Source organism: Thunnus maccoyii, chromosome 3 (assembly GCF_910596095.1).
Source record: "Thunnus maccoyii chromosome 3, fThuMac1.1, whole genome shotgun sequence".
Lineage (NCBI taxonomy): Eukaryota > Metazoa > Chordata > Actinopteri > Scombriformes > Scombridae > Thunnus > Thunnus maccoyii.
The window spans coordinates 19,258,843-19,273,217 of NC_056535.1; the positions used below are offsets into that span (position 1 = coordinate 19,258,843).

Here is a 14,375-nt window from a genome sequence, read left to right on the forward strand (position 1 = left end):
TGCTTTCTGTCTATTCTTGAAATATTGATTGTCATCATTGTTGAGAGATAATGGTCCCTGACTACCGTAATATAGAAACCCTAAATGATGGGACAGAAGCTCACATGATGCTTCATGAGAGGTTAGATGATCTGAATGCCCTTTATCTCAGTGGTGGAAAATGAAACTTAATTATCCAGTTTATTGATGATGTACTGTAATGCAGTCAGAAGGACATTTGATATCTGACCAGTTTGTTTATGATCTAGAGACAGTTTTTTAAAGTTTCAATGAACATTTAGGTGTAACAGAGTAAAATATGTTGAAATGTTTGACATACATTGGACTTGATTTTTTATATATTGTTGTCAAGCTGATTAGGAACTAAAATCAAATTTGTGGTCTACAAACCAAATATTTCACTGTTAAGCCTGATGTAAAACAAAACAAACAAACAAACAAAAAATAGCATAAAATGTGATTGAAAAATGTGATAGACCAAGTTTACATTTTTATCACATTTGTGGAATTGAACCTGTTTACTTCAAAATACAACACAAGGAATTATATGTTTATTGGGGAAATGAATAAACTGATGTATGAATATAAGGAGCAGCCATTAGCAGCAAAATGTTTCAAGTACTCATCTACAAAATACTGTAAATGGGTCTTTCTTGGGGCCATTTTTTTAGTTTAAAATTTAAAGTAGCTTCATTTTTTAACACTTCTTTACAGATGATACCTAGATTTATGTTTTAAAATTCTTTTGAGTAAGATTAGTTTTCATTCTTGTGAACATATCTTCTAATATCAGCAGGTACTTTAGTTCATTTTACGTGCAGCAAAGGGCTCTGATTTTATGTGATTGCCTAGACATACTGATGAGACACTAAGTCAAAATGTCACCTGAACACAAATAAAGAAATGTTCTGACACATAGTGGATGTAAGAGCTAAGACTATAATGCTGCATATAATGATTTGTCACCAGCTCAAACGGTTCATCCTTGCCTTATTATGTGATGATGTACACTAAATAAGATTCATTCTCTTCTCAGCTGTAAATGTTGCTGAACTTCAAAAATGGAATGTCTGGGAAGGTAATCATATGATTAGAGCTCTCTTGGTGTTACAGTCTGTGACTGTTGCATGTTACAGTCAGAACTGCAGATACAATATGGAGAAAACAAAAGCAGGATTCCCCCAACATGTCTACATTCATAGTGGAAACTGTTCATTCTTCTCCATTAAGCGGTACCTACACTGCTCCAATGCCCTGGCTTTACAGCAGTCACACACACATACACACACACACACACACACACACACACACACACACACACACATACACACACACATGGTTCCCTCTGCTTCTCACAGTCATTGCTATTCCTTTCACACCTCAGCTTCTCTCACTATGGGAGAGCAATATGAAATGGTTCAACTCTGTGATTAAAACAGGAAATGAAATCAGGGTTTGTGATTAGACTCCTAACCAAAACACACACAAAAAAATATGTTATGTCAATCACCTATTCTTGACTCTAGAATTAAGTTTTATTCAACACATATATTTATAATCGTGTAATGACTTACTTTCAATACTATCTTTTACTGATACTCTGTCAAGAAGTAGCTAAGAGAATTTGTTTAGTTATCTGTGAGGTTTTTCTAGAGATATTTATGATGACAGAAGATGTATCTACTTTAGGTATTTTTTAAGGCATTGCAAAATGTTGTTATTACTTTACATTTCATCTTATATTCCAAGGCATTGGAGGAGGAACAGTTATAGATAGGTGCTAAACTGTACCATAGCCAACCAAAACCATTTCTGTTTGATCAGTTATTTCTGCTTCTTTCTGTGACACAGCATTTTGTTTTTCCTCTGTATTATGTGTGAATGACACAGCAAAGAGCATTATCTTTCTTGTAATAAAAATGAATCTGTAGTTTTAACAGTGGTAAATGACACTTGTGTGTTATGTCAGATGCTATGTGGCAATATAAACAGTTCATAGAGAATGCATTGTGGGTTCCTGACAGTCAAAAAACTAAAACTCATGTATATTGTGCAGAATTGTAGTATTTATGGAATACTATTTTAGACATAAAGATAACAATGTACACGCTCATTACATCATAATGTTGCATTTATTACTTATGAATATGCACAGTGAGGCGTGGCTATGCTAACATGTGACTACTGTGCATACCTGTCACTTTATGGGTACATGCCTGTATGTGTGTTCTTGTACATGTCTGTGAGCACACGTTACATGCAATCAGACCTTCCCACCCCAATTTACAAACCGTTGCCGAGCTGCTGCCAAGCTTTCAGGACAGCTGCTGTCACCATGGAAACGATGTATCCTGAAGATTGTCTTCCATACCTGTATGTATCTTTTGTGGGTGTGTGCGCTCGTGCATGGGTTTCTTCAGTTCTGGCATTTACAACTGATTTATGGTAAAGTCAGCCTGGTTGTGTATAGTCAGTGCTGTTTGTCTATTTTATAGATCTTGTTTTGATGATTTAAGGAACAAAGTAGAGATGGGTAACTCCCCTGCTTTCAGAATCTTATACACACATCTTCCATTTTCTAAAACTGATCTCTTTGGCTGCTTTTATGTTGGTTAAAGGAAGGCCAATGCATGCTGAACATCTGTTACTAAAATCTAAATTTTATGTCAGTAATCATATGCTGTAAACATTAAAAAAAAAAAAAAAAAATCTTTAGATATGGAGGATAAATGACTAATGTTGCTGTATGTTGTCCGGTTGGGCACATGCATGCTTCATAAATGTGCGCTTTATGCAGCAATCAAGATTATTATTTCTGGCTCTTATGTTAGCCCATATAAAAACTCTTGGTCCACCACTATCCTCCTTTATAAATTATACTGAGGTGCTAAGACAATATTCACTGGCAGATTTGAAAGTATCATCCATTCTCACAATGACATAATAACATAGGGGATAGCAAAATACTGTTCAAGACAGACCACTCATTATAATGGATGATGGGCTGGAACCTCCGATATCTGCAGTCTCTGTGCCAAAACATTGGACCTTATACAGGATTACTTTTCACATATAATTATGACACAGCAGACTAGCAAATCACATATCTCTATAACGAACTTTCTCTTATCTATATAAAAATAAATCAGGTAAGACAATCTCAAAAGTGTGTATACATGAATTACCATTAGATCACTCATCCACATTCACACTCACACACATGCACACACATATGCAGACATGCACAACCCTACAAATGCAAATGACTAAGGCCAGGTTTAGGAATGGAGGGCACAAGTAAGTAGCTTATAGGCTTCTAGGTCCTCTCCTGTATCTCCAAGACTACAAAATGAACTGGGACTCAGTAGTGGGACAGTGGGCAGCTGGGGTTTTTTTCCTAGAGAATATAGAGATAGCCCCCTACCACATCATACAGTTGGGTTACACCAGTTATAACCACATTTCAATTTCTCCAAACACTCTGCCTCCATGGGGATCTCTGAACAGACCTGCTGGCTACCTGGGAGTGCTCCTTTGTTTTGTGGCTGTGGAATACCTCTAATAGGAATGAGTTGAAGGAGGGGCAGTGACATTCTCCAATTTAGAAGTGTTTTTCTCCCAGAGTATTCACCACACATGTTCACCTTGAGCTTATTGCCCAATTGCATGCTCAGGTAAATTGTGAAATGTTTCGGTGAGACTCCTTGTCTCTCCCTGTTCTTTTGTCTTTGAGTGTTTTGTTGGTTTGGTGTCCCTATCACAAACACTCCTGTCCTAGTTTCCTGTTTGCTCTTCTCTATTTGTACCTCAGAGGCTTTTATCCAAAGTATTTTGACGCCCCTTTGGTCTACGTGCCATCTCAGGTCCCACATGATTCTCGTGAGCAACCCCACGAATCCCTTCAAGGGGGAACAGACAGTTTTGCCCCAGCATTTTCTGGGCTGCTTCTAAATGGTTGTTGCCCCTCTGGTAATTGATGTTGATGCTGCGCTTGGGGCTTGAACCAGACAACAGGCGCTCTGAGGGACTGGCATCAGAGATGTCACGGAGGTGCTCATCATCATCTGTATCGGCGTCAATATATTTGCTGATGGAGGAGTCGTGGAAGGTGAAAACAGTTGGGGCCAGGGCAGTGCTATCTGGGGACTTCGGCGGGGTCCTGCTGCTGGCAGTGGTGTAGACAGAAACTTCAGGACTTAACAAAGAATGGTCTGACAAGACTGAGCTGTCTGAGAGTGGGGATGGCCCTGACTCCCCATCGCTGCGGCAGCCTCCTTTGGGGATAAGGCTTTTTGAGGGGTTGCCAGAAAAGAAGAATCTCCTTGCATTTTCTGAGCAAGAGGGTTTGGTGACAGACAAGGGAGTCAGCATGGGCTCACGCTCCACAATGGTTTGCTGGCCTGTTTTTACACTGGTGTGCTGGGAAAAAGCTGTAGCTGGACTATGGGAGAACCGGTTGCTTTCCTGATGACCAAGGTCCATTGCTGGACTATGTTGGAAGCGTGTATTCTCCTGGAAGTCTGTAGCACAACTGATGTAGCTGTCAATACTGGACAAGCTTTTCATGTCCCCCACTCCTTCTCTGGTTCCTAGCACTGGTTGCCCGTGATCTTGGATGGCCCCCAGCTCTATCTCATCCCTCTGTTTTCCAACCCTGGAGCCTCTGTCTTTAGCATTGAGGTTGGGTTGTGACTGCGTCTTGGCCATCTGGTTGTACATCTCCTCCAGCTTCTGAACATTTAGCCTTTGGGGACTGGTGGTTCGAGTCTTGTTGGGAGAACCTAGCTCCTGGGCATTGAACGAACGGTTTGAGCTTGTTTCTGATGCAGCCCTCTTGGGAGTCCACTTCCAACGGCTTGGAGAGAGGTGGTTGTCATGAGGCCGCTCACTCTTCTCTACCACCACATCCATCAGCTCTGCACTACGAGCGAAGGCCTCTTTCAAGTTCATTGAGACAATGCTACCATTTCTCTTTGCCCTCTCCAGAGCCTCCCTTCGTTTAAGTGCTTTTTCCTGCCTCTTCTGTTCCTTGTAGAATTCAGAGAAGTTATTTACAATAATGGGAATAGGCAGAGCTATCACCAATACCCCAGCTATGCAGCATAAACCCCCCACTATCTTTCCCAGTAGAGTTTTTGGGTAGATATCGCCATAACCTACTGTGGTCATAGTGATAGTAGCCCACCAGAAAGAAGCTGGAATGCTTTTAAACTTTGTATCCTCCTCATCTTTCTCAGCGAAAAACACCAGACTGGAGAAGATCATGATACCCATGGCCAGAAAAAGAATGAGCAGGCCCAGCTCATTGTAGCTTCTCCTAAGAGTGAAACCCAGAGACTGAAGACCTGTGGAATGACGAGCCAGCTTCAGAATACGCAGAATACGCATGATCCGGAAAATCTGAACCACACGGCGGACATTCTGAAACTGCAGCACACTCTTGTTGGATTCTGTCAGAAAGATGGTGACATAGTAGGGCAGGATGGCCAGCAGGTCAATGACGTTCAGAGGACCCTTGAAAAACTTCCACTTGTTGGGGGAGGAGAGGAAGCGGAGCAGGTACTCCATGGTAAACCAGGCAATACACACAGCTTCTACATGGGCTAGTTGTGGGTTGTCTGTGGACTGGCCGAACTCATCTGTATCCTGCAGCTCTGGAAGGGTGTTCAGAGACAAGGCAATGGTGGATAGCACGATGAAGAGGATGGAGATGATGGCCAAGATCTGAAAGACAAATTTTAAAAAGTAACATGAGTAAGGATTGTAGGAGAATGACGAATATCTTATTAAAATCACATATTCACCTGGACATAAATTTCTTAGTCCAATTCGTCTGACACCTCACACACAAAATATAATAAATGCACTTCTAGCATTTTTATGAAGTGTTATGATTACAGTATGAAAGTGCTGACTGGAAGTGAATTCCAATAACCTTACAGTGTAAACAAACCTTCAATAAATGCCTGACTAAGTGTGTGATTGGCTGAGAACTAATGGATCGGATTGATTTGGACCACTTATTTATTCATGACTCACTTATCAGGCTTATCCACATGAGGGAGTGTGCTTGAGTGGAAAATGATGTTTAGCAACCACTAACAAAAGCAAAAGTGTCACAGAATACAGTATGTCTGACTTTGTGAAAATCTTCTTTAATGTCACCAAATGTCAGATTTTAAGTAGCAAAGAAAAAGTCTTGTTTTTAGGAGGATGAAGGTAAACTAACTTGCATAAAAACCTCAAGAGCGAATATGGTCAAATAGAAGCTAGATGGCAAACGTAAACAGGTTATGCAATGTAAATTTTAGTCTATGATCACCAAAAGTGCCCTCAAATAGATTCTAGACCATTTTTCTCTTCACTGAAATTTGCATGAACTTAATCAGATAATTAGACAAGCCCACTATTTTCACACAGTGCTGATCCCACTGAGTATCCACCAAATCAGTGAATTCTAGATGAAATGGCAGGGTGAAAAGGCTTCAGAGATCTGTGATCATAGAATTGGGGTTACAAAACATAATTTTCATGTTATTTCATATAAGTTTCACCCACTAATGGTGTCCCTAGATTTAGAGAGGAGAAACCTATCACTGCTTGTTACTTGCATCCCTGCTGTGACAATACCATGATATAAAAATGAACATGCAGTAGACACATAGGAGCAGGATGTCCTCAGAACCCACTGCACTAGACAAAGCCTGATTGACATTACACAGTACAGAAAACTGGGAAGTCTGTCAGAAAACAGCACCCCTACACACACTACCCAACCCACACTCCACCAATCATGCTAACAAACAAGTACGGGGCGGTAGACTACACCTCTTTTAGCACCGTATGACACAGTTCTCCTTTTCAACCAGCATTCACAGTATAAACAAAACATTTGGTTGTTTGATCTGAGTAAGTGACTGCTCTTGTAAACCACACTGAGAAATACCAGACAAAATACCGCACTGCTATTTAGCCTGTAATATCAGAACCAATCCATGGTACAGCTCAGATAAAAGCTAAGGTAAAATGAAAAACTTTCCTGAAACAATGTCACAGTTATTAAGTATAAACTGCCCGCCTGGAAAGAACTCTTACTACAGCTTTCTTTGGAAATATTTGGAATTATACGATTTGAGTCAACTAGCCCTTTAAAATTTGCTTCTGTACATATTGGTTGAATTTGTTGCGGTGCTATTTGGGCTATGTAAAAATACGTACATTCTAAATTTGTGCAGAATCCTTTTTAAGGGTTTATTCAGAGACTTTGGCTGCCCCTGTATGCTTTGCATTGATAACAGTTTCATCAGGAGGTTCCAGAATCAGCTTTCATCAAACATGGGGATGCAGGGGCACCAATCCAGCAGCCTCCTCTTGATCTTAGTGTTGAGCATATAAAAGCAGCCTGACCTGTGTCTGTGTTGACGAATCAACGAGGCAGCATAATCCAGTGGTGCGTTTATCGTGTATATTTATCATAAATTGACATATGCTCTGATATTCTGGCTTACAGTCATTTAAATGTGTCTACATAGGTATGGCACAACACATTACATATTCTGATAACTGACCAGACAACTTTTGTATTATTGTGTCTCCATAATGCATGCTGAATGCACCTCTGCGGGAGGCTTCGAGACTGAATATAGTGCAGGGATGGTGATGTCACACAGAGGAGCATCTCTTCCTTCAGTGGTCCAAGGACAAGATTACTTCATGTCTGCATTTCTTATATTAACCCCGAATGACTCAAAGAAATCCTGACACATGACTGAACAGCACAACTTGGAGGATGAGTAGGTTGTACAGTAGCTGGAACACAAAGCCTGCTATGGCAATAGCCCACACAAAGAGGTCAGGATGTTGTACTGTATGATGAAATAAATCATAGAATACTTCTTTCTCTAAAAATAAGTGCAGCTAAGCCTTAAATCATAACTCAGTGTAGACATGAGACATACAGTATTCATAATACACCAATGTAACATTTACCTCAGATTAAATTAATGATCAGTATGATTAAATTTGAATTATAAAACAGCATATAAAACAATCATTTCCTCAATCCTCCTTGCTCTTCTTAGGTTTGATCTAAACTGGATCTACTGGTTAAACACACAGTCATTTGTGTAAACAAACAGACCAAGGGCCAACGTCGAGCACATGAGGCAGGGTTTCCCTATAAATCGTCCAGAGGAAATTAAGGCACAGCAGCAGAAATAGGGCAATAGCAACGGCTGTTAGAGGTGATTGACAGTGCAGGCCTTGACAACGGCCTAATAATTTGGAATACACTCCCAAGAGTAAAAGTGATGGCTAAAGAGGCAACCTTATCTACGACCAATCAGAGCAGGAGGACACTGTTGCCATAGCGTCATGGCAGACATGAATAATGACCCTATCAGTTTATTTTCTTCTCTCTGTGCTCCTCTCCTCCTGCCTCCTGCCCTGGAGGAAATCTATTTGAATCAAACACTTCAAGAGCAGAGAGGTACTGGAACTGGAGTGTGAGGGTGGAGCCGACAAGGGCAGCACAAAACTGAAGTGGCAGAGGGGGCGCAGAGCTGTCAGGAATGGAAAATTTTGTTGATTGAAAATGTAATTTATTGCTCATGTAAGATTGTACCTATTTTTATAAAAACAACCTAATCAATAATAAAGTTCATTCATTACACAACAATACTTATAATGAGTCAGAAAAAGAATGGATAGACGCTGCTAACAAATCCCAAACTTGAAGCTGTGGGAGATTGTAGCTACGGAAGAGCAGGACAAAAAAGGGCAGTGGTAATAGGATTGAGATGCTATAAAAAGGTCGCTAATGAAGGCACACTGGTGCTGCTGTGTAACATTACGGTTACGAAGTCAAGTTCCACTATGAGACCATGCACATTTCCCACTGGCCTATGTCCCTGTTGCCCCTGCCTCTACACACTGTGCACTCTCTCACACTGCCTGGCTGTCTTTATCTCCTTCTTTCCTGGGTTGTTTAATGTCACAGGGTGTTAATTTCATCAAACTATTGCACTGTAAATCTGAGATAAACCTTTCAGGGCACATAAAAAAGACTGCAAATAAACGCACGTCTAGGAAAAGGTTGAATGGAGCTCCAGACATGACTGTAATGGCATCAACAGAATTACAGACTATTTATAGACTCTCGGTGGACCTAGAGGTCCACATAACAAAAAAAGATGTTAATAGTGGCCACACCCCAGATTATGTACTTTCTGCCTGCAAATTCTTAGTGATGAATACCTTATTATTGCAACTGGATTATATGGACACAAAAAATGAGAGTGACTCCCAGTGAATGCTCCTTGGTGGCCTATTAAAGGGGAAAAAAGGATAAAGGGAGGAAGATATTTATATCTAGAGGAGAGAGAAAGACAACATGTGTGCAAGAGATAGAGAGAAAAGAGCAGATTGACAGGAAATCCCACAGTGACTCTAAACAAAGCTAGATCACACTGGTTTGGGTCTCTCATGGCACATCGTCATGTGGCTCAGACACAATAGTCCACACTAGACCCCCATCCTCCATAAGACAAGGTGACACCAGTCCTCATTAGGTTTGAAAAGATGTCCGGGACACAATTGGTGTGAAGAACGCCCTCAAAAAACGTCATAACACATATACAGCCGTGTGACACATTGTCCTCTCAGTTACATATGGGAGAGATTTTTTTCATATGTATTATGGGGAGTAAGCCTTAAGACATGACAGTCATTGCACAGACTCTAGACTCATATGCTAAACATACACCAAAACAATCTCTGCTCACTAGAGGCATGTACACTTGAGGATTGGAGAGAAGAAAAACTCATTTATTTAAAATTATTCCTGGGCATTTCACTGTGCTTGATCTCCCTGTTTGCTCCAACACCAGCTCTTGTTCAGATAGGATGGCCTGGTTTTATGTTGGCTGTGCCCCAGCAACTGTAATTAATTGTCTTTGTGCTACATTGGTTTTGTCAGGGTCGGGTCCATTCATCTACCTGCCCAGCGCTCATCTAACAAGGACAGAACCTTGAACTTTGCCTTCTTTACATAAACCTTAAGAAATTTGCAATAATTATAAAACAGATGTGAACCATTAAATCACTGGTAAGAATGTTAGCATGGACCTGAAGTAAATTAGTGGTCACTGAGGCATCAGCTAATAAAGAGTAAAGAATATGCAGTAAGTACAATTTATAAGAAAAACATTAAATTCTGATGGGCCATTTTAAAGCAGTATTAATAGATTTTTTGGCCACTTGGGGGCAGTGAAACGACCTGTTAACACAACATTGACATATTATCACCATATCAAGTCATTAACATCGACACATCCAGCAGATATGGAGAGATGTTAGCATTCATTTGGAGTCATGTTTCTGGTCACCCAATGATTGTAAGTCCAATATTCGCTCCTTTCTCTCAACTCTTACAGGGAAATATCTGGCTCTTTAGATGCTAAACGCTCCACTTGGTTCACCCGCTTCTCGCTAATAGTGCGTTTATAGGAGCTTTCTTTGCTGAAAGCAGCAGTCTAAGCTGATGAGAGTGGTGAGACTGAACTAACCAGTAAACCTGTGGGCTGTAAAACCAAAATAATTAGCTGAAAGATGCTAAAACACTCTGTAGCACTGGGGGAAACTGCTGAGTCTGATAATTCTCTGAGACTTTGAAAAATACACATTTGATTCATTATTATAAAAATATTGATTGGTACAGCTTTAAAGGATTCTCCACTCTTGATGATGGGTTAGTCAGCTTAGACTGAAATTCTATTTGATTTAGTTGTTTATTTGGTTCAGCCACTCCAGGTTGGGTGTTAGTGTTCTCACACTATATTAAATCTGCTGGCATCCCAAGTGACAGTTCAGGAACTCCCAGACTCCCAGTGCTCCGGCTGGCACCTTTCTCATTAGCAACAACACACACATCACTGTGCTTTAGCAGTGGAAGTTCCTGTTCCTGTGAGTCCCCACACCATTGTCTGTTAGCTGTGCCAAGTACATTACTTAGAAAACATATTTGACCTACCTAATAATGACAGGTAGGACACTTAAACTTCCACCCAACACTTAAATAGGCATGGACTGGGAGAAGGTTATGGTAAAGGTGTATCTATTTTCCATCCAAGTCCTTGCTAACTTGCACTCCCATCATCCCTTGAGCCACATCCGAGGCCACAGGGATACCATGCAACACTCTTCCAGTCTCGACTGCCAGCCACTGTCACCATGACAACCCCCTTGAAGCTCGACAGGAGGTGGCTACGTGGACCTGCTTGTGAAAAGCCAGTCTGACAGAGTCGCCTTCTCTCTGTTTCTCCCTCCCTCCCTCCTTCCTTCTATCCCTGATTTGTACCTTATTCAAAGCTCACCCAGCTTTGAACCATTTGTACTGCTCTTGTCTCTGTTCTATCTCCTGGTTTTTCTCTCATTTGTGTCAGATTGCTGTTTGCTTTTCAGATGCTGTGATGTCTTCTTAACATGCTAAAGAGGTTATCAGTTCAGTTCAGCTGATTTTGCCCTATTATTGTGGCTCAATATTTGAAATTAAAGCAATATGCAGCATGTTTTGAAAATGTAAAGAGTACTTCATAAATAAGTTCCCATCAGTCTTTCAAAGTGCTAGATACCATCTTCAGGTGCAAACGTTGGCACTGTATTCCCCCACTTTCTCTGTCACATAATCTGATTGGATTAACAGGCATCACATGACCACGGCATTGATCTTTATCTTCATCAGTCACTCAAGATGTTATTGCCAGTGATCAATAGTATGAGTATGAGTAATAATGTGAGCATCAAATAATGTGGAATAATTCACACCCCTGATTCTGAATGTAGAAGGGCTCTGCCTCTCTGCTGCCTGTGAAAGAGATGGGGTTTCCATGGAGACGGGAGGAGACTGTGTCTTCCACATTTCCCCCAGCATGATAGCTTGAAACACACACACACACACCCACACACCCACACACCCACACACACACACACACACACACACACACACACACACACACATTTGCAGTGGCTCAGCTGTAGTTTCCCCACCCTATATCACTTCTGCTTGTAACTTTGAACAGCAGAACCCCATTTATCTTAATCTCCCACATCTTGCAGTATTGAATAAGTTGTATCCTGTGGCTCTTCAGGGAGGTAAAGCCAGTTCTGTTTTCAACACAAATGCACATGTAGATTCAAACTGGTGACCTATGAGCATGACCTTTCCTCTCTAACGTTAAGGCTACTGCACGTTTAACCTCCTTATTTGTGTCTTGATGGGCAGTTCTTACTGCAGAAGACTAAGTCTGAGATGTATAAGAGAGTCATTTGCTTAAATAATCTGCACATATATTGAAAGAGACTATCTGAAAATCACATTAGTGTGATAGGTTTATGTATTTTTTAGACTAGTGAATTATATTAATTTTAATTATGTTACATTACAGGCCCTTTGATTTTGCTTCAGCTCATGTTCCACACATTTGAAATGTTCTATTGGTATCTTTATCTTTTATTCAATTGGATATATGTTGGAGTTTTCAAATGAAATATATTCCAAATTTAGCCCCTTAAAACCCCACATATTTTGAGGTCATGGAAAAGTCAGAAACAAGCCATTTTTGGGGCCTTCGTCAAACTTTTCCCTAACTCATGTAATGCTTGCATGCACAAAGTGCACAACAACCCCCTTCAGTAAACCACTAATGTAGATAGGAAATCTATGCCTGGACCATCCATCTCCTGAATGAATCCCACCTCATCTCCTCTCCCTCTCAATTATTCATGCATTTCAGATGAAGAAGAGAATCCAGACTCAGCATCTATATTTAAACTCTTGCTGGTCTGTGGTGGCTATATAAATAGAAACAGTATAGGGTCTGGTCTGGCACACCAAAGGAGGCTGATTTCATCTGGAATTTTAACACAGTTTATGAGGATTGGAAGGAGATGAAAGACAGTTTAGTCAGTGTTGTGTGGAGGCATTTCTGGACTGAGGAAATATCACAGAGCAGTAATAGAGGTAAGGGAATGTGTGGAAAAGGTCAAACTGTTTCTGCTGTCCATTAACTGTGTAAAAAAATGTCTTATCTACATGACAGTCTTCCCTCTACACACAATAATCTCTCCCTAGCAATAGTGAAAAATATATATTTATATCTACATGTTATATATATTTATATTATATCTACATGTTATATACAAAGTATAAAGAGGCAACAGACATTTTTATGGAATATAGCTTCTATATTGTCTAAGGACAAATTTATAATGCAGTTCACGCAGTCTTGCAGTCCATAATAGTTCATTTATTGCAGAAATCAGAGAACGTCACGGTATACTCTGCAGACTGCAGCACAGAGAGAAAATGTAAACATGAGAGAAGCATTGATTTGAAACGCAAAGAGAGATGCAAACACACAAAGATACACACATAGCCCTGCTACACACACGTGCGCGCGCACACATACACTCATACGCACACACAGTCAATCAACAATGATGCCTGAATAGAAAGAAGGCAGCTGCAAGTCTCAGCATCACAGAAATGACAGTTGCCATGGTGACAGTGACAGTGAACTTTTAAACATTTTAGTGATGACAGAGAAAAGGAATTAAAAGAGAAACAGAAAGAGTACAAAAACATGAGAACAACAAGAGAAACAAAGATAAGACTTGAGCAACCTAGACTGAAAGATGTGAATGTCATGTATTTTATTCACAGAGTAAAAGCAATGCAAAGCAAGATTTCTCTTAATCCTGAACTCAAACACATGCTTACTGCAGATATTACCACTGAAGTGGTGTAACATTACACTGAGTCCATATTTCACAGTTTGTGAGAGCTCAGATCAGTGGCCATTCAGTGTCAGTGCTGTTAATCCCTTTGAAAATTACACTCAGATTAATGTAAATCCTTGAAGTTTGGGTAATTGGACAGCCATAGGCATATGATTTCTGTATTTAAAACAGTCTCTGTTGTATTGATCCAGAAACTATTCAATAGCCAATCTGACTGTGACATAACCAGCTGCACGTGTGAGAACATACTGTAGCATTCCACCAAGACCAGCACAACATATACTGTGTAATTCAGTCACTGCTGCATGTGCAGGAGACCCTGTGCTGTACTAATGTAAACAAATGTGGATGAATATAATTGATTGTTCTCTAAGCCCCACCTTCCTTAGTTACTGTTGCTATGTCTGTCAAACTTTCCATTTTAGCATTATACATATGCAAGTTTACAATGATAGTGATGGCAGATTTACTGCCAACATGTTTTAAAATGAGAACCCTGTAAAAGGGTCTTAATATGCACTTGAGGGCCATATAAATCATACTGTGCTGAAGGACTGAGGGTAATGGTACATTTATGC

General features: G+C 40.3%; 1 protein-coding gene across 2 annotated transcripts in view; it reads right to left on the minus strand.

Annotated features, from left to right (window-relative positions):
- Positions 1-2,161: 2,161 nt before the first annotated feature.
- Positions 2,162-14,375, minus strand: part of kcnb1 (potassium voltage-gated channel, Shab-related subfamily, member 1) — a 34,958-nt gene continuing 22,744 nt past the window's right edge. For both annotated transcript variants that reach the window (XM_042407720.1, XM_042407721.1), the window contains exon 3: positions 2,162-5,724. In XM_042407720.1, coding sequence (XP_042263654.1) covers positions 3,808-5,724 — 1,917 coding nt within the window. In that variant the 3' untranslated portion in view covers positions 2,162-3,807. The remainder of the gene's footprint in view (positions 5,725-14,375) is intronic.